We start from the raw sequence: 24,508 nt of genomic DNA, 5'->3' as shown, positions 1-24,508 counted from the left end.
AGGTCTTTTCATATGCAGGGGAGGGTCCGCTCTTCCTGCTTTCTCCGTCCATTTCCTTGGGTCTCCCAGCCTAACTTCATTAACAGCTTTTAATTACGTTTTTAAAAGTTTTTATACTGGATGTTTACATCAGAATCTGTGCTTATTCTTCTTTATAGTAGTGTCTATTATATGCAGTTATATGAAAATTGATGTATACTGTCCCTTTAATTCAATGTAGATTTACATCCCTGTGACTTTTTGTCATGCCACCACTCCATAGCTTTACGCTCCCTATCTAGTAGCCCTTCATGCCCTGCCATCTTTCGTTTATAAAACCACAACAAGCCTTTCTGTCTTTCTGCCTCACTGTCATATCACCGTCTGGTGTAACGTCACTTTTATCGTTGTCCCTGTCAGGGTCTACGCCCCTAAACGACTCCTGTACAGAACATGATCCCATCATCCCAGATAAAGAAAAACTAAAGATACAATAAAGTCCTTATTTCATTGGCGCTTCCCAACTACGTCAGCCACCCAGCTCGTATCACGCCAAACTTAGAGTGGGCGTTACTGATAGTGACATCTCGCCGTGTGATTGGTCGAGTTGTTTGTATCCGGTACACGTGTCCTGAGAGTTACCGGAGCCGTGATGCAGGTAGTACCGATAGCCGATTTGACGTCACAGGGGCAGAAAGCCATCGAGGAGCGTGACGTCATTGCATTAGGTGTCGTCAATACATTGACAGCTATAGAACATTGAGGTGTAAGGGTTAGGGAGGAAATTATGTTTTACCAATATGGACACTGACAAAACTGCTCTCTGTGTTACAGTATAGCTGTTAAATGTGCAAAATGTTTGCGCCATAATAGCATTACGTGAAATGGGTTATGTACTGCAAAAAAAGGTGTTTTACAATAGTTAAAGGGGACAGTTTACAGTAAAATTATTTTTCCCTTAATGTATCTACTATGACTTGCAATAGCAGCTGCAGAGTATAAAATGTATGAGACATTGCATTTTCTGGTTTATTTGTGGCTATTAAAGGGCCAGTAAACCTAGCAAATAATTTTATATAATTCTGCGCTATGTGCTTAGCGCCAGGTTTCTAAAGCAAATTGTTAGATATTTAGCAAAGAAAACAGAACGCCGCTCCTGGCTCTACTGAGCGGGTCTGTTTTCTTCTCCTAAGCGCATCTGGGCATGCTGTCTAATCACAGCCGCCCCGATCGAGCTATTAAACTCAATGTAGCTCGCTACCAGAGCGGGAGCGAGCTACATTGATTTTAATAGCGCAATTGGGCGCACTGTGAATAGACAGCGTGCCCGCTATGCACTTAACAGAATAAAACAGACCTGCTCAGTAGAACCAGGGGCGGCGTTCTGTTTTCTTTGCTAAATATCTATCTAACACTTTGCTTTAGAAACCTGGCGCTAAGCTAATGTTATATAATTTTATTAGATATCTCTTCTACCCCCCGACCGGGAGTGTAATTTCTTCAGCTGGCTGTGTTTACCTAGCCTGTCAATAACTAGGACTTAAATTGATAGTCTAGTCAAAATTAAAATTGTATGATTCAGATATTGCATGCAATTTTAAGCAACTTTCTAATTTACTCTTATTATCAATTTGTCTTCATTCTGTTGGTATTTTTATTTGAAAAAACAAGAATGTAAGCTTAGGAGCCGGCCTATTTTTGGTTCAGCACCTGGGTAGTGCTTGCTGATTGGTGGCTACATTTAGACACCAATCAGCAAGCACTTCCCAGGTGCTGAACCAAAAATGGGCAAGTTCCTAAGTTTACATTCTTGCTTTTTCAAATAAAGATACCAAGAAAACGAAGAAAAATTGATAATAGGAGTAAATTAGAAAGTTGCTTAAAAAATTGCATGAATCATGAAAGTTTAATTTTGACTAGACTATCCCTTTAAGTCCAAAAACGTTCAGTTTAGGTGGGGATACCACAGGCTAAAGGTTTGATGTGTCAGACATAGGAATGGACAATGTATTTAAAACTGGGAAAACAGTGATATAGACACAAGGGGCTGTATGATTGTGACAGACACCGTTTGACAGAGATGGGAGAGGTTGTGACATCTGTGGCAGGGGCATAAGAGAACAAGATGACAAATGAAAAGGGGGGATTTTATAAGACAGTTAATATATTAAGTTCAGCAATAAACAGGTTAAATGCTTCTTACAGTTTTAATGTGCACAAAGGAAGGGTCACTGCACACCCTTATACCAATCTAGAAGTATACAATATTCAGCACAATATGATAAAAGTAAATATTCCTTATTTCAGCATCCAGATAAATCTGCTGCAGTTTGTTTTATCTGGATGCTGAAATAAAGAAGTTTTACTTTTTAGCATATGGTGCTGAGGATTCTTTTAGTTGGGAGTTTTATGAGACAGTAGCAGAAAGTCTGACAAAAGCGGTTAGAAAGGCAACATTACAGAAGTGGGTATATAGATTCAATACCAAAAGGAAATATTCTTATAACGGTACAACTGTACTTTTCTATCTCACAGGATGTACAAAATTTGCCCATTGACATCCAGACCAGTCGCCTGCTGGGTGAGTTTTGGCACAATGTTTAGTAAATATACGGCATCATTTAATAATACCTGTTATCAGTGCCGCGAGTCGATTTAAGTTTGAGGCTGTGCGCTATACAAGTATCCAATTATGATTTAATGGGCAAATTAAGAATATTTTGTCTTTTCTGATGTATTAACAGACTGGCTGGTGGACCGACGGCATTGTAACCTCAAATGGCAGAGCAAAGTACTACAGATCCGGGAGAAGATCAACCAAGCACTGCAAGACATGCCTGAGCATGAGGGAATAAGGAATCTCCTGTCAGGGACTTGTAAGTCATAAGTAGTGGAATGTTGGGGTACTAAGATACTTTGTTTTGGGTGCTTATTGCTGATTTGTATCATTTTCTTCATCAGATATTAATTACTTCCATTGTCTGAAGATTGTGGACATCTTAAAAAACACAGAAGCTGCCACAAAGAATTTATTTGGAAGATACTCATCTCAGCGAATGAAGGTGACAGTCTTCAGCAGTTTTAACTCTTACACTTAATATTTCTGTTAAATCTGTAATTTTACCATTAAAGCACACCTGTCCCACACAACCAATCTGTTTTATAGCTTCAGCATTATAACTAGGGTGACCATATTGCCGCTTTAAAAAGGACACATATAAAAAATACATATGTCAGGGCTGTTTAAAGAAATGTTACCCTGACATGGATTTTTCATATGTGTCCCTTTTTAAAGCGGCGATATGGTCACCCTAATTACAACACTTCTTTGGGGGTGATTTATCAAGCCCTTTCGGCAGGCTTCGCCTGCTTACGACTGCAGGTTCTCACAAGAGAACCTGCACGCCGTATATAACAAGCGGCGGTTATCAGACCGCTGCTTCTCTACCCTTTTGCCACCTTTTTAGGTGGCAAATTTAAATGTCCGCGGTCTAGTCCGACCGAGGAGATTGATAGCTCCTGCCCGCGCGTGATTGGCTGTGTGCGGGCAGGGGGCGGGAGTGCACGTGAGCACAAAACAGCGCTTGTGTGCAATGCTGAATTTCGCCAGGGAGGCGAGCTACGGCAGACCCGTATGTGCGCCTCTGTCCGCCTCAGCTTGATAAATTGCCATCTTTGTCTTATAGCTAGCACTCTAACAATGGTCACTGCCAGAGCTATCATTCTGAATCTCATACAGTGGTATTATGTATTATGACATCTTCATCTTTCTACAGGACTGGCAGGAAATAATTTCTCTGTATCAGACCGATCACACGTATCTTGGTGAGTGTGCAATCTTTTTGGGAGTCTCAGGTCTGCATCTGTTATCAAAGGTTAAAGGGACATGAAACCCAACATTCTTCTTTCATGAGTCAGATAGCGCATACCATTTTAAATGACTTTCCAATCTATTTCTTTTATCAATTTAGCTTCATTCTTTTGGTATCCTATATTGAAGGAGCAACAATGCACTACTGGGTGTTACCTGAACACACCAGTAGCCAATGATAAGAGGAATATGTGTGCAGCCACCAATCAGCATCTAGCTCCTGAGCCTATCTAGGTATGCTTTTCATCAAAGGATACCAAGAAAATGAAGCAAATTGGATAATAGAAGCAAATTGGAAAGTTGTATGTTCTGTCCCAATCCTAAAAGAAAATTTTTGAATTTCATGTCCATTTAACAAACCTAGAGTGTGAATGTTCTCAGCAGAGTTCAAGATTGTTGCATATGTGTCCCAAGCAAAATCTTAGTTTAGGGTCTATTTGTTTGCTCTCAGCGGAGTGTGCCAGCTTATTTGTACGCAATGTGACTTATGAGATTCCGGCTCTCAAGAAGCAGATGTCTCGGTGTCAGCAGCTAGTTGCGGAGAGCGAGCGGCGCGTGGATGAGTGTTTAAAGGGAGCAGCAGAGCAGCGGGAACAGTATTTTGCAAGCTGTAAGAACTACAGAATCGCTGTGAGTGCTTATCTTTTATTAATCTGTCCTTTCTTCCTGATGACTTCCTCGCTCCCTGTGAGAAACTTCATAACCCTGCATGTTTATTTTCTTCTGATCTGAAAACTCTCTCTGTATTGGCTATAGACTCCTCAGCCTCTCGTCCTGTGATAGGGAACCATTCAAACTTCCCTCCCACACTTTCTTTTATATAAAACCTTCTCTCTTTCTTACTCCCTGCTTATTTTTTTTTGTTGTTATTTTGCTTGTTTTTGCTTTATTTCCTTATTTCTTTATTTTTAATTATCACATGGTCAACAAAAGCATATCACATTCACATAGACAGTATGAATAAGGACAAAGTCATCAAGGAGGAACACCAGGCACAATATGATATGCATTAAAACATTATGTAATATGCAGAATGCAAGTTTCACTGACATCGAACTGTAATATTAATATAAAAAAGCATAAGAAAACATATAACAAAAAAACAAAACTAGTAACCAACCCCTGTCTGTCTGGTATAAATCTGCCACTCTTTCTTTTTTTGTATAAACTGGTACAAAGCAACCTGAAAGTATAAGTAGTATCAGTACCATATATCTGGTACGTCTTATTGATTAAAGGGGCAAATACAATATTGCCAAATCTTTTTTTCTGGAAAAAACAGGAAGTCTACTCTCTCATAAGTAGACGTGTGCATTCTGAGGTTTCAGATAACTCTGAACGTGGAAGATGGAAGACCTTTGTGCGATTCCGCTATATTCATAGCCAAATTTATACTTGTAAAACAGCAACACACTAAAACCTGGATTTGCACAGATTTTAGTGTGTGGCCCTTTCATAATTATAAATTTGTCTCTGTCGAATGGCATAAAGGGCCGCCACCTTCTGCATTTTTAGGTATTCAAATCCACTGAATGCACTCATTCACTTCACTCATATCTTTCAGCATGATAAACCTGATGTTCATGTGTTCTATGATATTTTGTAAAGAATTGAATGTTAATAGATTTGCTGTTTAACTGGGGCCATAACTCTCCTTCACTCCCTTCCTGTTGATTGCAGTGTTTCCCTTCCATTTTACTTCTTTCCAGCTTATGAAAAAACTCTGCATTCTTGTCCATGGTCATGATGGTATTTTGTCTTATTGCACCTCTCTTTCAGGGTGAGGATATACGCAGGGAACTCCTATACCTTGTTCGCGATGTTCCATCTCTTCTGAGACAAATAGGCGCTGATGCAGCAGGATTGTTATCTGCAGTCAATCTTTACCAAGCATGTGTGTCATTTGTATGTGACAGGTGAGGAGCACTGATGATGTGAGAAACATGGCTGCAGCACTTCAGGTATAGGAGTAGTTGCTAAAAGCAGGAGATAAAGTACTAGGGTTTTCCCAATATAATCTTTTCATAAAATACCAAGCTCAAAAGTTATTCCATCCCTCCATGTAGGAGAATGACACGGAAAAAGGCATGTGTGGTATTGGCCAAGAGCTCTGAGTGTTGGGGTCTGAAACACTTCAAGGAAAGGCAATAATAGTGTGTGTATGTATATTTGTGTGTATGTATATGTGTATGTGTATATATATATATATATATATATATATATATATATATATATATATATATATATATATATATATATATAGTGTGTGTGTATGTATTTATATATATATATATATATATATATATATATATATATATATATATATATATAGTGTGTGTGTATGTATTTATATATATATATATATATATCCTATATAATAAAAGGCCAAGTGTGTTTGTCTGAAGCTGTCATGCGCAGTAGACAGCACAGCACGAGGACAAACACACCTGGCCTTTGAGAGTCCCTAAGTCTCTGCTCTGCAGTGCGAGCAGAAGTGTGCGTGACCAAGTGTGAAGAGGGCGTGGCCACGTGCAGGGGCGTGGCCAATCGTGAAGGGGCGGGGCCAGGCAGCCCGTGAAAGGCTGTGCAGTGAGAGCTCAAAACAGCTCAAAAGAGGGGAGAGAGGGGGTAGGGAAAAGATAAGAAAGGTGAGAGAGAGAGAGAGAGATCAAGAGGGGAGAGAGAGATCAAGAGGGGAGATAAAGGGAGCACAAGAGAGGGAGCAAAAGAGAGGGGGAGAGACAGCAAAAGAGAGGGGGAGGGAGAGCAAAAGAAAGGGGACAGAGAGATCAAAAGAGAGAGGGGGAGAGAGAGAGAGAGGGGAGGAGAGAGAGGGGAGGAGAGAGAGAGAGATAGAGGGGAAGAGAGAGAGGGGGGAGGAGGAGAGGGAGGGAGAGGGGGGAGGGGGAGGAGGGAGGGAGAGGGGGGAGGGAGAGGAGGGAGGGAGAGGAGGGAGGGAGAGGTGGGGGGAGGAGGAGAGAGGGGGGAGGAGGAGAGAGGGGGGAGGAGGAGAGAGGGAGAGAGAGAGGGGGAAGGGAGAGAGAGGGGGGAGGGAGAGAGAGAGGGGAGTGGGAGAGAGAGAGAGAGGGGAGGGAGAGAGAGAGAGGGGAGGGGGAGAGAGAGAGGGGAGTGGGAGAGAGAGGGGAGGGAGAGAGAGAGAGGGGAGAGAGAGAGAGAGGGGAGGGGGAGAGAGAGAGGGGGAGGGAGAGAGAGAGAGGGGAGGGGGAGTGAGAGAGAGAGAGATAGAGGGGAGAGAGATAGAGGGGAGAGAGCGCAAAAGAGGGGGGGGAGAGAGAGCGCAAAAGAGGGGGGAGAGAGATAGAGCGCGCAAAAGAGGGTGGGATAGAGAGCGCGCAAAAGAGGGGGGGAGAGAGAGAGCGCAAAAGAGAGGGGGGAGAGAGAGGGGAGAGAGAGAGAGAGAGGGGAGGGGGAGAGAGAGAGGGGGAGGGAGAGAGAGAGAGGGGAGGGGGAGTGAGAGAGAGAGAGATAGAGGGGAGAGAGATAGAGGGGAGAGAGCGCAAAAGAGGGGGGGGAGAGAGAGCGCAAAAGAGGGGGGGGAGAGATAGAGCGCGCAAAAGAGGGTGGGATAGAGAGCGCGCAAAAGAGGGGGGGAGAGAGAGAGCGCAAAAGAGAGGGGGGAGAGAGAGAGCGCAAAAGAGAGGGGGGAGAGAGAGAGCGCAAAAGAGAGGGGGGGAGAGAGATCTCAAAAGAGAGGGGGAGAGAGAGCGCAAAAGAGAGGGGGGAGAGAGAGCAAAAGAGAGGGGCAGGGAGAGAGCGCCAGGGTTGGGACTGCTGTACCCTGCAAAAAATGGCCCGTGTGTACGGGCTTTAGGACTAGTGTGTGTGTGTATGTGTATATATATATATATATATATATATATATATATATATATATATATATATATATATATATATAATGAGAGAGAGATATATAGATAGAATACGTTTTAAAAAATAAATAGTCAAACTTATTAAGATAAACATGGAAATAAACATATTTTTCTCGCCGCCTGTGAATAAGCACCACTAGGAGAGCGAGAAACGCGTCAGACGATGTTTATTTTTATACTTATCCTTGTTTTATGCATTCGACCATTATTGCTTTCTCTCTCCCATTTAGCAGTTTTGGTCACCAATCTGCTTCAGTGCTTTACAATATACTGGTTATACATCCAGCCTCTTGAGAAGCCAGCACTTCAGTTTCATAGGCAGTTGTCTGTAATTGGAAAGATGGTGATACGTGTAGATATAAATGTAAGAGGCAAAATGCAATCATGAAGAATAAGGTCGGTATGTGCTATTAATGAGTTAAAAGTGATGTATGTAATGTGTGGGAGAGGAACGTTGGCAATATGAGGGCTCTACAGGGAGAAGCAGTAACCATGTTACGGTTCAGGAAGATGGTGTGAGAGATTAAAAGCAGTATCTTAATGTTAATTATTTTTTTTTCGTGAGAAAAATGTGCATTAAAAGCTTTTTAACTGTAAATTAAAAATATTTCCTAATGATGCTCATTGGCTAACAGGCATTTTCTTCTGATGCTTATTGGTTGATAGGTACTCCCTGTTAATTCTCACTGTACAGGCAAAAAAAATGGCTATATGCATAAATGCTGATTTCTCATATGGATGCCTGAACATTTTTGCAATGGTCTCTTTGATACAGAGATGGAATGGCCGGAGTTGATGGGTTATGCGAGAGATAGGAGATAAAGTGAGAAGCAATGACTGTTTTGAGGTGGAAATGCAGATGATTAATGGGTAAAGGAAAAGACAATGAGGCATTATACAAATCTTACTGTTGTGAAACATGAAGCAGTATTAGAAGCGCTGTATTAGACGGAGTGAAGTGTAACATAATGCAAACAAGTTAAAGGGATGGAACAACATGTTTTCTTTAGGTGATTTACATAGAGCATACAATATTTAACTTTCTTATTTACCACTTTTATCAAATTGACTTCATATTCTTGGTATCCTATGTTGAAGGAGCAGCAAAGCACTACTGGGAGCTAGTTGAAAACATTGGGTAAGCCAATGAAGCGGCATATATGTGCAGCCACCAATCACCAGCTAGCCTCCAGTAGTGCATTGCTGCTCCTAAACTGACCTAGCTATGCTTTTCAACAAAGGATACCAAGTAAAGGAAGCATATTAGATAAGAGAAGTAAATTGGAAAGTTGTTTAACCCCTTAACAGCAGCTACATTGGTTGGTTGTTGCTTTTCCATAGGCAATGAGGCATGCAGAAAAGTCAAGATCTCACTGCTGTCGGCAAGGCCTGCGTTGTTACAGCCCTGGAAACCCATTCCCATAGGGTACTTGAATGTTATTCAGGGGTTATAATAGCATGCTCTGTGTGACTTTTACTTCACTGTTTACTAACAGACTACATGACATTCACCTGCTAGTAATAATATTATTATTATTGGTTTGTAGTTGTATACTTTGTGTAGAAAGAAGGCGGAGGAAAGCAGACAGCCAAGACAGAGTTTCATGGTTAAAGCTAGTGGAGTGATGTAGTTAATGACGGAAGAGAAGAGATGGGGGGGGCGGCATCATTCCTTTCTTTCCTGCAAGTCGGACTTATATGGAGTAATAGAATGGCCTGAAGAGAGCGATGGATTGTGGTAGCAGAGGGAGAGAGAAGGGATGTGGCTGAAAGAAGGAAGGAGGATGATGTAGGAAGGAACTGATATCAAATAGTATAGGGGGAGAGGGATGATTATGTTAGGATGGATTCAGTTAGTTAAGTTAAGAGGGAGGAGTACCTGAAGGGGTAGCAGAGAATGGGGAGGAAGGGAAACAGCTGCTGTGAGGGATGCAGGTAGTGAGGAGGGAGAATACAGACTTTCTTATCTTTCTCAGGTCTGAATCACTGTAAATTTGCTTTAGATCTAAGGACTTGAGAAACCTCTGAAAATGAGTTTTTTTAATATGAAATGTAATGACTGGACACATATGGCTACTTCAATAGATGTTTTTACATTTCTAGGAGTAAATAAAGTACAATCTTTTGTGATCACTCAGGTGTAAAACAGGACACCTCTCCTGTATACCTTTTTAGCTAATGTATTTGTTAAATGATGATACCCATGATATTAGTCTAATACAAAGGGAAGAAAGATGTCAGTTCACATAAAATCCAAAGTTTTTTTATGTTTAAAGATTTTTATTGAGCATATAACATACAAATACAGCGAGTGGTTACAATGATACAATGAAAAGAAAAATGTACATAAACTTTCCACAAGCAGTAGTAACCAGGCCCACAGTAGTAAAACTGAGTAAGGAGTTAATGCTCCATGTCAAAAATAAAGTTTTAGATAAACCGTGTTGTAGGGCCATATACTTAAAATAATGCTCCTTTTTAACAATAGGGGTCGATTCAGTAAGGAAAGTCCCAACAGGGGAAATGAAGAGGCATCATAGTACTGTTAAAAGAGTATTCAGAAGAAAAGATTAAGTTAAGGTGTATAGCGGAGGGGAAGTTGAGGGTTAGAGTAGAAAGATAAGAAGTCTGTGAGGGGGATAATTAGGGGGGGGGAGGAGAAGGAAGGGAAGGAAAAAAAAAAGGGGAGGGGGGTGGGGCATTGGTAGGTAACGGTAGTGGGTAGGGGGGAGGAGGGTGCCGGCTTAGCGTACGTGCAAATATTTCCCCCTTACTGGCCAGTGTGGCCAACAGCGGGAGGGTTCCATATTTCCAACATAGCTTCATGAATGTCTAGGTTACCGCTTTTTAAGTAATGATATCTCTCTAGTCCTAAAAGTAAGGAAACCTGAGCCCTCCATTCCAACAACGAGGGGACCTCTCTGGACTTCCATTTTCTCGGAATGAGAGCCTTGACACTGTTCAGCATAAGGTGTAGTAGGGACCTCCTGGATCTACTCCCCACTCTGGGCAGACCCAGGAATACCAGGATCCCCGGATCCTCTGGGATCCGCAGTCCTAGCTTTGCATTGATTTCTGACAACACGTCCGACCACAGAGAACCCAGCCTCTCACAGGACCACCAGATGTGAAGCACATCTGCCTCCTCACCACACCCTCTCCAGCATCTCCCGCTGCCCCTTCCATATATCCGGCAGATTCTGGCAGGAGTCAGATACCATCTGGCCATTAATTTGTAATTCATTTCTATGATGCCTGAGGAAATGGAGGCCTCTTTCAGGTGTTTAAAAGCTTTGTCCCACTCTTTAGAATCAATCTGTCTGTCAAGATCTGCTGACCATCTGTGTATAAATGATGGGTACGCCGTGCCCGTGTTAGTAGAAAGAATGGAATAGATCTTGGAGATGGTGTGTCTAGGTTGTGTTTGTTGTGTACATAAGCTTTCAAATGCCGTGAGGGGTCTGGAAAAAGCGCCTCTATTTTTGTGTGTTTGTATGTAATGGGCCAGGCGTGTGTATTCCAGCCAAGATGAAAAGTGCACTCCGCACCTCTCTTCAATTTCCTCTTTTAGTAAAAGCTTGGTTCCCGTCAGCATGTCGCCCACTGTCAAAGACTTTATGTGTGGGGAGTAGTCATGTGTCTGGTGGTGAACACCGGGGAGTCTCCTTTGTTTAATTCTGTGGGGGGTCATAGGTGCAAGCTGCGTGGATACTTGAGGAGAAGTCCCCAAAACCCTATCCCATACTGCAAAAAATGCCGTCCAGAGAGGATAGCAGGAGACCCCCAGGGGTCTGTCTTTAGGAGGGGTCCATGCCAAAGTACCCATGTTATCTAGATGTAATATTGCTCTATCTAATTGAACCCATTTCTTATCTAGTGAATTATGGCACCAGTCGATCAAATGTTGGAGGATTGTGGCCTGTCTGTAAGATTCAATATTCGGAACTCCCAGGCCTCCTTTAAGTCTAGGGAGATGCATGGTGGATTTTGGGATACGGGGTCTAGACTTTTGCCAGATATATTGTCCTATAATATTTTGAATGCTGGGTATGTAAGGTGCAGGGAGTGGGATAGGGAGAGTCTGAAATAAGTAAAGAATCCTGGGAAGGATATTCATCTTAACTACCTGCGTTCTGCCTACCCAAGAAATTTGTTTATTGCCCCAGCTAGACATATCATTGGAGATGTTTGCTTTAAGGGAAGCGTAGTTGGCCTGGAACAAGTCCCGAGGGTCCGCGGTCAGGTATATACCTAGGTATTTCATTTTGAGAGGTTGTACTGTCAGGGAGGCAGAAGCCCTCAAAGGAATCATAATTTCCGGTGGCAGGTTAATGTTTAAAATCTCTGACTTGGAAACATTAAGATGAAAGTTGGAGAGGACTCCATAGTCTCTAAACTCGTCTAAAAGTGCAGTCAGTGAGTGGGGGAGGCCCGTCAGGGAGAAGATTATATCGTCAGCGTATAAGGCTAATTTGTGTTCAGAGTGACCAATTTTAATGCCGGAAATGCGAGGGTTAAGTCTAATCTTTTGTGCTAGTGCCTCAATGGACAGGGCAAACAAGATAGGGGACAGGGGGCACCCCTGCCTAGTTCCATTTGTGATGGCGAATGGCTCAGACAAGATGTCATTAACTCGCACTCTGGCCGTAGGATTGGAGTATAGAGCGAACACTCTAGAGATGAAGACTTCACTAATGTTCATTTGTCTCATAACCGAACCCAGGAACCTCCAGCTGACCCTATCGAAAGCCTTTTCGGCATCAGTAGAAATTAGTGTCATGGGGATGTTGTTGGTGCGTGCATAACAAATGAGTTGTAAGGTTCTGAGGGTATTATCTTTCGCCTCCCTGCCCGGGACAAAGCCTACTTGATCAGGGGCGATTAATTTAGTCAGTATTTTATTAAGTCTGCCCGCCAATATCTTGGCGTACAGCTTAACGTCCACATTTAGTAAAGAAATAGGTCTGAAATTCTCAGGTTTAATGGGGGGCTTCCCTGGTTTAGGTAATATGGTTATATAGGCTTCCAGCATCTGTTTGGAGAAACCCCCAACTTCTTCAATATTGTTGAAGAGTTGCACGAGGTGGGGAGCTAAAAGTGATTTAAATGTCTTGTAGTACTTAATACCAAAGCCGTCAGGCCCGGGGCTCTTCCCAGATGGGGTGTTTTTAATAGCTTGCTCCAATTCCTCAAAATCCAAAGTTTTAGTTCTAACATGCACATATTTCAGCACACAGCGTTGAGAATACAATAGAGCCCCAGATGTTCCTGCCATGATAGGATTTAGACCCAGTGCAATGATACCACCCTATTTGTATGCTGGGTCTGAAAATTTCTAAAGTAATATTCAACAAGATAGCTGCAAGTTTTGTCAAACGGAGTAAAATGTGTGTGTACTTTATTCCTGATTGTAGTCAAAATGTAATAACACACACTCTCCTACAACACACACACAAGTCGCATACCCAGTAAACATGGTGTTGTGATCCAGTAATGGGCCTTGACCCATGGTTTTAAGAACCCTGGTTTAGACCACCAGTGATATAAATATGATAATTCAGATGAAGAACTACAGGAAAACACTAGAGGGAGACATAATGTTAGCACTAACTGAAATTAGTTTGTTTCTTGGTTGCATATAAAAAAGTATATTTGAAAATGTATTATTATTTTTTTGTAAAGTTTATATTTATGTACTGAGGATTTACTGCTAAAGCGGTAAAAGTTTTGCAAACCAGCCAGTGCGCACTCATTTTTTTAGGACCAGCTATAAAAAGGTATTCCTGTGATATGCATGAAATGTAATGTCCGTTTAAAGAGACATAAGTCACTTTTATTTTGTGAAAGTAGGTTAGTTTCAAATGCATCCCTTTTTTTTTTTTTTTTTTTTTTTTTTAATGATACTTATATATTTAATAAACCTACTTTTTGTTTTTATGGTCCTGAAGTCTTGTTGCTCCATCCCAATAAAGCTGTACAAAAGCAATGGATACTGGATGTAAACATTCATATAATCTAATTCTCAATATACTGTATATTCAAATAGACGTAATTTAACTTTTTCCATGTAAAAATATATTTTACGTTGTTTAAATGCTGCTTTTTTTTTTTAAGCAATATTGCTTTTGTTTACCTTTTAAAGGGACATAAAAAGCAAGTTATTGTACTGGCACTTGGAGTATGAGTCGTATTGGTAATGGGAGGTGGGCACAATAAAATGTACCAAATCATATTTGAAATACACAGTTATGTGTTTGATAAGTGACTTGTATTTTTGTAGAAGGTAATTAAATTATCAAAAAAAGGTGAACAACAGAAACACTGAGCACTTGTGGAGAGAACTAGAAAAATATAGGTACTGAAAAGGGAGATTCTGGTTTACCCACTAATCAAAAACTTAGGGGTCAATTTATTATTGTCGGACGGACATCGATAAATGCCGACAGCATATGCTGTCGGCATTTATCATTGCACCAGCAGTTCTTGTGAACTGCTGATGCAATGCCGCCCCCTGCATATTCTCGGCCAATCGGCCGCTAGCAGGGGATGTCAATCAACTCGATCGGGTTGATTTCTGTCCGTCGCCTCAAAGCAGGCGGATAGGTTATGGAGCTGCTTCATAACTTCTGTTTCCGGCGAGCCTGAAGGCTCGCCAGAAAAACGGGGCATCAAGCTCCATACGGAGTTTGATAAATTGACCCCTGAGAATGTTCCTGAGGTAATTCCCCAAAAATTCAAAATGTTTAACTATGCGTAGCATCCTGCAAGATACTGTCCCTGTAGCCACCAATAAGCAAGGGCTATCCAGGGTACTGAACCTAAAATGGGCTGGCTCCTAAGCTTTACATTCCTGCTTCTCAAATAAAGATAGCAAGAGAGAGAAGAAAAGTTTATAATAGAAGTAAATTTAGAAAGTTGATTAAAATTGCATGCAGAATTATTAGGCAAGTTGTATTTTTGAGGATTAATTTTATTATTGAACAACAACCATGTTCTCAATGAACCCAAAAAACTCATTAATATCAAAGCTGAATAGTTTTGGAAGTAGTTTTTAGTTTGTTTTTAGTTATAGCTATTTTAGGGGGATATCTGTGTGTGCAGGTGACTATTACTGTGCATAATTATTAGGCAACTTAACAAAAAACAAATATATACCCATTTCAATTATTTATTTTTACCAGTGAAACCAATATAACATCTCAACATTCACAAATATACATTTCTGACATTCAAAAACAAAAACAAATCAGTGACCAATATAGCCACCTTTCTTTGCAAGGACACTCAAAAGCCGGCCATCCATGGATTCTGTCAGTGTTTTGATCTGTTCACCATCAACATTGCGTGCAGCAGCAACCACAGCCTCCCAGACACTGTTCAGAGAGGTGTACTGTTTTCCCTCCTTGTAAATCTCACATTTGATGATGGACCACAGATTCTCAATGGCGTTCAGATCAGGTGAACAAGGAGGCCATGTCATTAGATTTTCTTCTTTTATACCCTTTCTTGCCAGCCACGCTGTGGAGTACTTGGACGCGTGTGATGGAGCATTGTCCTGCATGAAAATCATGTTTTTCTTGAAGGATGCAGACTTCTTCCTGTACCACTGCTTGAAGAAGGTGTCTTCCAGAAACTGGCAGTAGGACTGGGAGTTGAGCTTGACTCCATCTTCAACCCGAAAAGGCCCCACAAGCTCATCTTTGATGATACCAGCCCAAACCAGTACTCCACCTCCACCTTGCTGGCGTCTGAGTCAGACTGGAGCTCTCTGCCCTTTACCAATCCAGCCACGGGCCCATCCATCTGGCCCATCAAGACTCACTCTCATTTCATCAGTCCATAAAACCTTAGAAAAATCAGTCTTGAGATATTTCTTGGCCCAGTCTTGACGTTTCAGCTTGTGTGTCTTGTTCAGTGGTGGTCGTCTTTCAGCCTTTCTTACCTTGGCCATGTCTCTGAGTATTGTACACCTTGTGCTTTTGGGCACTCCAGTGATGTTGCAGCTCTGAAATATGGCCAAACTGGTGGCAAGTGGCATCTTGGCAGCTGCACGCTTGACTTTTCTCAGTTCATGGGCAGTTATTTTGCGCCTTGGTTTTTCCACACGCTTCTTGCGACCCTGTTGACTATTTTGAATGAAACGCTTGATTGTTCGATGATCACGCTTCAGAAGCTTTGCAATTTTAAGAGTGCTGCATCCCTCTGCAAGATATCTCACTATTTTTTACTTTTCTGAGCCTGTCAAGTCCTTCTTTTGACCCATTTTGCCAAAGGAAAGGAAGTTGCCTAATAATTATGCACACCTGATATAGGGTGTTGATGTCATTAGACCACACCCCTTCTCATTACAGAGATGCACATCACCTAATATGCTTAATTGGTAGTAGGCTTTCGAGCCTATACAGCTTGGAGTAAGACAACATGCATAAAGAGGATGATGTGGTCAAAATACTCATTTGCCTAATAATTCTGCACTCCCTGTATCTGAATCATGAAAGAAAAAATTAGAAGCATTTTTGCATTGTGCTTATTTCCATCAACTGCACATACTTATTTGTTCCTCACACATTCTGTGGGAGGATGAAAAGTTCTTATGGAAAACTATTCATTTATTACGCCTGAACATGTTAATTTCTAAAGATGTCAGTTTTTAATGTAGATGTGCCTCATTTCTGTGTTATGGAATGATTACATAACATACTGCACATGGGCATGCTGGTATGTAACAATTCTTCTTCCACAATAGTTTGTTGTACCAGCGTGGCTGCTACCAATTACGTTCAGTCCTTAAAGGGCCATGATACCCAAATGTGGAAAAACTTGAAAGTGATGCAGTTTAGCTGTAAAAGCTGACTAGAAAATATCACCTGAACATCTCTATGTAAAAAAAGAAAGAGATTTTACCTCAAAATGTCCTAAGTATTCACACCCCATTGCAAAGGACTTTAAGCAGCAAATCAGTATGTCTGTCCCGGGACAGGCAAGGGAGTGAGCCTCCTGCACACTCATGTTATTTCCCTATTCAGTTTAAGGAAGTTTACTATTAAATCTCATGAGAGTTAAGTCAAATCTTATGAGATCACAGTAAAAAAGTTCATGACCTCAGCACTGTTGATGCTGATTAGCTGCAGTTAATTTATTTTTTTTATTTTTTTTTACCTGCAGCTGGACAGCAGCTGAAGTATAACTTTTTACACAGCACTTACTCTGGTGAGCTGAGGAAATTGTGAGGTAAAATATCTTCCTTTTTTACATAGAGATGCTCAGTTGATAATTTCCTTTTTTACATAGAGATGCTCAGTTGATAATTTCCTGTCTGCTTTTTACAGTCATACTGCATCAGTTTTAAGTGATTTAGCATATGAGTATTATGTCCCTTTAATTTGGAGATCACGTGCCATTTCATTTACATGTTGCAACTTAACAGAATACAGACATGAAACACTACATACATTTTATAAGCATAGTATTGAGTTATGCTCTGCCTCCCTCTCGTCATTGGTGCCACCATGTTGAATCTCACTTTTGCTACATTCCAGTGCTGATGTGTTTGCGCATGTGGAGCGGCTTCCCTTCAGATACCTGCATTGTAACTTGGGTTCCATAATGGCAGCACCTATAATTAGAGGCAGGTGCATGAAATGTGTTTAGTATCTTTTTAAACATTGTTTTCTTCCCAGCTCCAGTACCATACATACAGCCATGCACCCCTTTAATGGCAAGATGTATGTAAAACTGAATAAATCTTCTAATTCATAGTCTGTTCTATTGGTCATCTGTGGGGAAAAAAACAGGTGGCAGAATCAGTAATGTAGATGAGTAAATGATTTTCCTCTATGCTTCAGATAATCGGATATGCTATGTATGATTTGTTGTTAATTTTTTCAATTCATTAAAACCTTGTTTGCTGTAATTGTTTTTAATTACCAAAACTCTGCCCATCACTTGCTTTTGTTTTGGACGAGCCAATTTGGCCTTGTTACTGGGTTATTATGTTATAAGTCCTGTATCATCAGTTTCCAGAGGCCATGCATAATATTGGAATAAGGTGTTACATGTGCTGACCAAGATGCTTATTAAAGGGATACTGAACCCAAATGTATTCTTTCGTGATTCAGATAGAGCATGCAATTTTAAGCAACTTTCTAATTTACTCCTATTGTCAATTTTTCTTTGTTCTCTTGCTATCTTTATTTGAAAAAGAAGGCATCTAAGCTAAGGAGCCAGCACATTTTTGGCTCAGACCATGGACAGCACTTGTTTATTGGTGCTGTCCAATCAGCAATGACAACCCTGGTTGTTCACCATAAATGGGCCAGCATCTAAACTTACATTCTTGGTTTTCAAACAAACATACCAAGAGAATTAAGAAAAATTGATAATAGAAGTAAATTAGAAAGTTGCTTTAAATTGCATGCTCTATCTGAATCACAAAAGAAAAAAATTGGGTTCAGTGTGTTTTTAAAGGGACACTAAACCAAATTTTTTTCTTTCATGATTCAGATAGAGCATGCAACTTTCTAATTTACTCCTATTATCAATTTTTATTCGTTCTCTTGCTATCTTTATTTGAAAAAGAAGACATCTAATCTTTTTCTCTTGGTTTAGACTCTGGACAGCACTTTTTTATTGGTGGATGAATTCATCCACCAATCAGCAAGGACAACCCAGGTTGTTCACCAAAAATAGGCCGGCATTTAAACTTACATTCTTGCATTTCAAATAAAGATACCAAGAGAATAAAGAAAATTTGATAATAGGAGTAAATTAGAAAGTTGCTTAAAATGTCATGCTCTATCTGAATCACGAAAGAAAAAAATTTGGGTTCAGTGTCCCTTTAATGACGGTATGTACTGCTTCTGCATGCATAGAAAACTCTGGCATGTAGCTTAAAGGGATATGAAACTCAATTTTGTTCTTTCATGATTCAGGCAGAAGATAGAATTTTAAAATAGTTTACAATTGACTTCTATTAAAAAAAATTGCTTGGTTCTCTTGTTATTCTTTGTTGAAGAGATATCTAGCTAGGTAATGTGAATATGCACTGCATGACAGGAAATAGTGCTGCCATCTAGTGCTCTTGATAATGTATAACATTGTTGCAAAACTGCTGCCATACAGTGTTGCAGACATGTGCACACCCCTCAGCTTACCTTCCTGCTTTGCAACAAAGGTTAACAAGAAAACAAAGAAAATTTTATAATTAGTTTAACCTTGCATATACATTTCTTCTTGCAGAGTCCCATTAATCTCTAGTGGTTCATAATAACTTATTTAGTATACCCTTCCATATAATGTGTGCCTAGTGACAGGGAGGGTACTTTTTGTCCTAAGGTAATTTTAAATCAGTATGTTTAAAAAATCAGCCTAACAATATGACTGTGTGGGCTGTTAATATTAATTAAGCAGTGTAAATAGATTTGTAAGGTGCAGTGAAGAGTATGAATGAGCTAATAAAGTGTAATGAGGAGGATAAGGGGAGTGGAGGGGCTAGTAAGAACAGTGAGTTCTGTAAGTGTTAGTAATGTGCAGTGGGGGGTGTGAGGTGGTATGTGTAAAGTGCAGTGATCAGTCTGCTATCTGCAGTAAGTACTACGTTGGAAAAAAAAAAGTAAGGTTGAAGATTTTGTTATCTGGTAAATTGTGGGCTAGTATGGTACACAAGAGAGAGTGTGTGTGTGTGTGTGTACTGGGGACTACGATGAGTGTGGCAGGATGGTAAAGTTAGGAGTATGAGGGTATTGGAAATCATGTAAGATGCAGTGAGGAAACTGAGCAGACCATAATATAAAATAAGAGATTTATTAAGACACTGTAGGATTGTGCAGTAAGGAGTGGGGGGGCAATTATATAGTTTGGAATGCGAGAGACCGATAGTATTTTTAAGGTCAGCTGCCATAGGTAGTGTTAAGAAAGCATTTCAGGTCATTGGGCTAGTTTGGTTCTGTGAGGAGTGTTAGAGTGATTTGAGGTAAGGTGCACTGCAGAGTATGAGGGGAAGTGGGAACAATAAGGGAGATGGTAAGGTACTGTGGGTAATAGGAAGGAAGCTGCTAAGATGCCATGATGAGTATGAGAGAACCAGTGAGATGCAGTGTAAGTGAGTTTATAAGGTAAAGTGGGCAACATGAAGGAACTAGTAAGGAGTCATGAAGATTATGGGCCAGCTTGTAAAGGACAGTAAGGGGTACAAGGAAGCTGGTAACGTTCACTGGGTGGTGTGGAGGTTGGTAAGGTGGAATTTGGGTGGCAGGTAGGGGATAATGAGTGGTATGAGAGGGGCGACAGACATGTTTGCTTTGATAGAGAGGATGGGGTAAAGAAAAGGAAGAATGATTGCATTTGATAAATTGGAGAATATAATTTTATTTAAAGTACTGTAGAAGCAACCATAACAATTATGCCTTTAAAAACACCCATAAATGTATTTGTTAAAGGGACATTAAACACTAAATACATTTTATAAGCAAAGTATTGAGGTTATTCCCTGCCTCCCTCTAGTCATGGCTGCTGCCATGTTGAAATCGGTCTTTCATTACATTCGGGTGTTGACGTGTTTTCACGTGTGCAGTAACTCTCCTTCAGATACCTGCAGTATAACATAGGTTCCATAATGGCAGCACCCATAATTAAAGGGAGGTGCATGAAATGTATTTAGTTTTTAGGGTCCCTTTAAGGTGACAGCAATGGTGGGATAAAATAAGGGGTGTAACTGGTGGTGGGTATGTGGAAGAATAATTACCATCAGATAAGGTGAGTATGAGGAATGTAGGGAATTAGTCTGGAGAGAGTAATTCAAGCAGTTTGCAGTTAGTTGTTGTAGCGGTGAGGTAAAGTTGTAGACTATAAAATGCTTTACGAAAATGGTATTGGCCTAATGAGTTGGAAATAAAAAAATGGCATCAAGTGTGATTAGTATATAGATTATATATCATTCTATATATCTTATTTCTCCAGTTCATAAAAAAATTGCATTAAGTTTGATTTAGTATATAGATCATATATCATTCTATATATCTTATTTCTCCAGTTCACCTGAGCATGAACTTCCACTTCTGCGTCACATACAGCAACATGGGGACACCACTGTATATGAGTGGCGTACAGGGGAGGCTCCAGAGAAGATAGAACGTCTAGAGATAGAGGAGCAGGACCTCCATTCTACAGAAGTGGGAGATGTGAGTGCAGTGGAGTGGCAGTAAGATCCTAACAGGGTGTGTCTATATTTTATATCACAGCTTTCCTATTCCTCTTTAGATTGACTGGGGGGATATAAGTGTCCAGGCAGAGGCCACCCCTGCAGAAGGAATGGATGGCTTAACTGCTGGAGACATAGAATGGGACATCACTGTGGAGCCAGAGGTGAGTGTTGTTTTGTTGGGTAAGGCTGCTGGTGTGGCAAGACTGGTGGAATGTATTGTGGCAAGCTGGCATGGCTTTGAAAGATGAGAAATAGGGAAAGGTTGTTAAAGGGACACTAAACACATTTTTTTTCTTTCATTATTCAGATAGAGCATGCAATTTTAAGCAACTTTCTAATTTACTCCTATTATAATTTTTTCTTTGTTTTCTTGCTATCTTTATTTGAAAAAGAAGGCATCTAAGCTAAGGAGCCAGCAAATTTTTGGTTCAGACCATGGACAGTACTTGTTTATTGGTGCTGTCCAATCAGCAAGGACAACCAAAAACTTACATTCTTGCTTTTCAAATAAACATACCAAGAGAATGAAGAACATTTGATAATAGGAGTAAATTAGAAAGTTACTTAAAATTGTATGCTCTATCTGAATCACAAAAGAAAAAAAATGGGTTCAGTGTCCCTTTAATGCCTGTAAGGTGTATAAGGGAGAATGAGTATCAGGGTATGTGGAGGAGTGTGAGAGGCGAGATGCTGGCAGGGTTACCAGAAGGAGGGACTGGGAAGATGTATGGAGTATTGTGAGATGCAAATATGATATGAAGAAGAAAATGTAAGACTAGCATGGTGTGTACACGTGTGTGAGATGCTGTATATTGAGCAGTATGATAGGCTGGTATAAAGGGAACAATTAGTATTTTTTATTATTATTACTACATTATGCTCTAAGGGTGTAGAAGCAGACGGTATAAACTGGGACAGCGGAGATACATGTCCAACTGAAACAATCACTGTGCTTGAAGCTGGAACCCATGGTAAGCTCAAGAGAGGGAGCTTGGGTTGTGGAGAGGCCGCCTTTTATTCTTTTATTTACATTGATAATTGTTAACAATTTGCCTCAGTCCCCCCAGGTGTAGCTCGTGGGTCAGATGCTTTAACGGTCCTGGAAAACCCAGACACTCGAAACCAGTTTGTGGATGAATTAATGGAGGTGACTCCTCTTTACTCTCTGCTCACTATGATTCTCTGCTTATTGATAATGTATCTTCTTTTTGTTTATTTTCTTAAAGGGACATAAAACTTAACAAATATTTACCATACATATGAAAGAGCACTCTTTATAAAATAAATTATATCTTTATTTTTATGAAAATGTTTAAGGCAAAGCAATTTATTTTAATTTGGAAACAAACATGAAGTGCTTATTTGTATATAATAGATCTGTGGAATAGAATTTCACTTGCTGATGGGGACAACAACCATCTCCATTGGTGGACACACCCCACAAGTATATGCACAAAACATTTTTATTTATTTTTTAACTGTAATATATATTTTAAAATATCTATTTTACATGAAAGAACGAAAAATACTTTAAAGGAATAGGAAAGTCAAAATGAAACTTGCAAGAATCAGATGCAAAAAGACACTTAAGACCACTTCTATTTTCAAAAGTGCTTTCTTCTCTTGGTATCCCTTGTTGAAAATGAATACACACTAGTGAAAGCTAGCTGGTGTCTGCACACATTTGCCTCTTGTGATTGGCTAACTAGATGTGTTCAGCTACTGCCAGTAGTGCAATGCTGTTATTTAAGCAAAAGATAACAAGACAATGATGCACATTTGATAATAAAAGTAAATATGAAAGTTGTTTAAAATTGTAGGTTGTATCCGAACCATTAATTACATTTTGGGGTTTTCTGTCCCATTTAATGTCCTTTTAAATTTCTCCTCTCTGTTCATCTTTTTCTCCTCTCCCTTGTACCCTCTTTTCCCTACCTCGTCTCTTTCATCCGTCCTCACATCTCTAGCAAGGGAAAGCTTGCATGAAAGGGAGGAGTGCCATTAGTTGGGTGGTATATAGCACTAGATGTTCTTTACCTAATCTGCCAACATCCGCACTCTGTCACCTACCCCCCCCTCTTTATTTCTCTTTTCTTTCAATAACACCATGACCTCCCCCTTTCAACTCCATTCTTTTCCATTTTCCCATCCATTCTAAATGTTTTTGCTTCTCTCCCAGCATATCCCTTAGCAGTAACTGTTTTCTGTCTATTTCCATCCCTCTACTCTCCACTTTTATCTTTCTAATATTTTCTCAAATCTCTCCATGCAGTTGGAGCTTTTCCTGTCCCAGTGGCTACTGAGTCTAGAAGGTGACACAGATATCGTTGCTGTTACACAATTCCAGACAGCTCCTCCTATCCTGCAGGGACTAACTCAGAAACCAGTATTAGCAATGTTAGCATCTGTAAAGGATCTGATTGGCCGACTGACAGATGTACGAATGCGCCACCTCTTCCTTATCCTAGCATCTCCACGGTGAGAGTAGTCACATCTGCATATGTTTAAGTGAAACTGTTTTTCCTGTTAATATGCAAATGTGCTCTTGCATATGTCAGAGGTAGAGTTGCTTCCCTTTTCAGATATGTGGACCGTGTCACGGATCTCTTGCGCCAGAGACTGCGACAGGCTGAACTCTTGGAACAGAAAAGTGAGGCATGGAGGGAGAGAGGCAGGACTGCGCAGGAAGAGAGGGAAACCATGGAGCCCAGACTTGCACTTTTACAGGAAAGGAGCAAAGAACTGCAGCAACAGGTGAGAGTGGCAGTAAATTACCGTATTAATGTGAGGGAAAACAGACTGTAATGGGAGGAAAGGTATAGAGAACCTAAACCTTGCTTCAATAGGAAAGATGGAAATTAGACATGCGCAGGGTTCTATTTTCTCAGCTGCAAAGAACTGTGAGCATTTGATGCAGTGGTTTGGTGTCAGAAGGTACAGGGGTAGGATTAACTTTTAGTTATAAATTGTCTCTATTTCCTGCTTTGTCGTTAATAAACGTTTTTCTTCTTGCAGGTTGAAGCAGATATCTCAAAAAGATATAGCAATCGCCCTGTGAAGTTGATTGGTACTGGCCTCTGATTTTTGATCTCTGATGTCATACTGAATTGTGAGCAGATTTAATAAATAATAATAAAGAACAGTTATGAGGTTTGTATTAAATCACCTTGCTTGTCCCTACAAGGTCATTCCGGAATATTTTATTTGCACCTCAGAACATAGAACCTGACATAAAAAAACCCATTCTTTTTCCCAGTTCTTTTACACTTGTTTTCACTTTTGTGAATAGGCTGTGTAAGAATAACACAGGGACAGAATACACAGTGTTTAGCTTAATGAACAGAGCCATTGGCACAAGCCTTGCAAACTGGTGTTTTCAAATATTCATGTAGTGTGGCATTTGTTCTTTCCTCTCGTGTACTACAGTGTCTACTACATGTCTCTCTTGTCACACCGTAAGTGTATAAAGATCTCCCTTCTCACATACAAAACAGGGCAACACAGTCCTCTACTCTCATAAAATACAAAGTCAAAGACAATGTAATTTGGTCATAGGCACAGAAAACC

General features: G+C 40.4%; 1 protein-coding gene across 2 annotated transcripts; it reads left to right on the top strand.

Annotated features, from left to right (window-relative positions):
* The first annotated feature begins 534 nt into the window (after positions 1-534).
* On the top strand, positions 535-24,083 carry CDK5RAP3 (CDK5 regulatory subunit associated protein 3). Of its 2 annotated transcripts, none has more exons than XM_053697466.1 (14): positions 535-637; positions 2,515-2,560; positions 2,724-2,855; positions 2,941-3,041; positions 3,756-3,804; positions 4,302-4,480; positions 5,630-5,766; positions 20,771-20,918; positions 20,998-21,102; positions 21,828-21,912; positions 22,000-22,088; positions 23,214-23,419; positions 23,524-23,695; positions 23,957-24,083. In XM_053697466.1, the coding sequence occupies exons 1-14, from the start codon at positions 632-634 to the stop codon at positions 24,020-24,022; spliced, it is 1,521 nt and encodes a 506-aa protein (XP_053553441.1). In that variant the 5' UTR covers positions 535-631; the 3' UTR covers positions 24,023-24,083. The 2 variants fall into 2 exon arrangements, with proteins under 2 accessions (XP_053553441.1, XP_053553450.1); XM_053697475.1 differs by lacking the exon at positions 535-637 and adding an exon at positions 664-745.
* The last annotated feature ends 425 nt before the right edge of the window (positions 24,084-24,508 follow it).

This window comes from Bombina bombina, chromosome 1 (genome assembly GCF_027579735.1).
Source record: "Bombina bombina isolate aBomBom1 chromosome 1, aBomBom1.pri, whole genome shotgun sequence".
In the NCBI taxonomy this organism is placed as follows: Eukaryota; Metazoa; Chordata; class Amphibia; order Anura; family Bombinatoridae; genus Bombina; species Bombina bombina.
This window is presented reverse-complemented; position numbering and strand designations above follow the sequence as displayed.

What these genes read in the sequence shown, in the direction of transcription:
- CDK5RAP3 (XM_053697466.1), top strand. An exon ending in GACCGATCACACGTATCTTG is followed by an intron (nt 3,805 to 4,301) that starts GTGAGTGTGCAA and finishes GTTTGCTCTCAG; the next exon opens with CGGAGTGTGCCAGCTTATTT. An exon ending in TTGTGGATGAATTAATGGAG is followed by an intron (nt 22,089 to 23,213) that starts GTGACTCCTCTT and finishes CTCTCCATGCAG; the next exon opens with TTGGAGCTTTTCCTGTCCCA.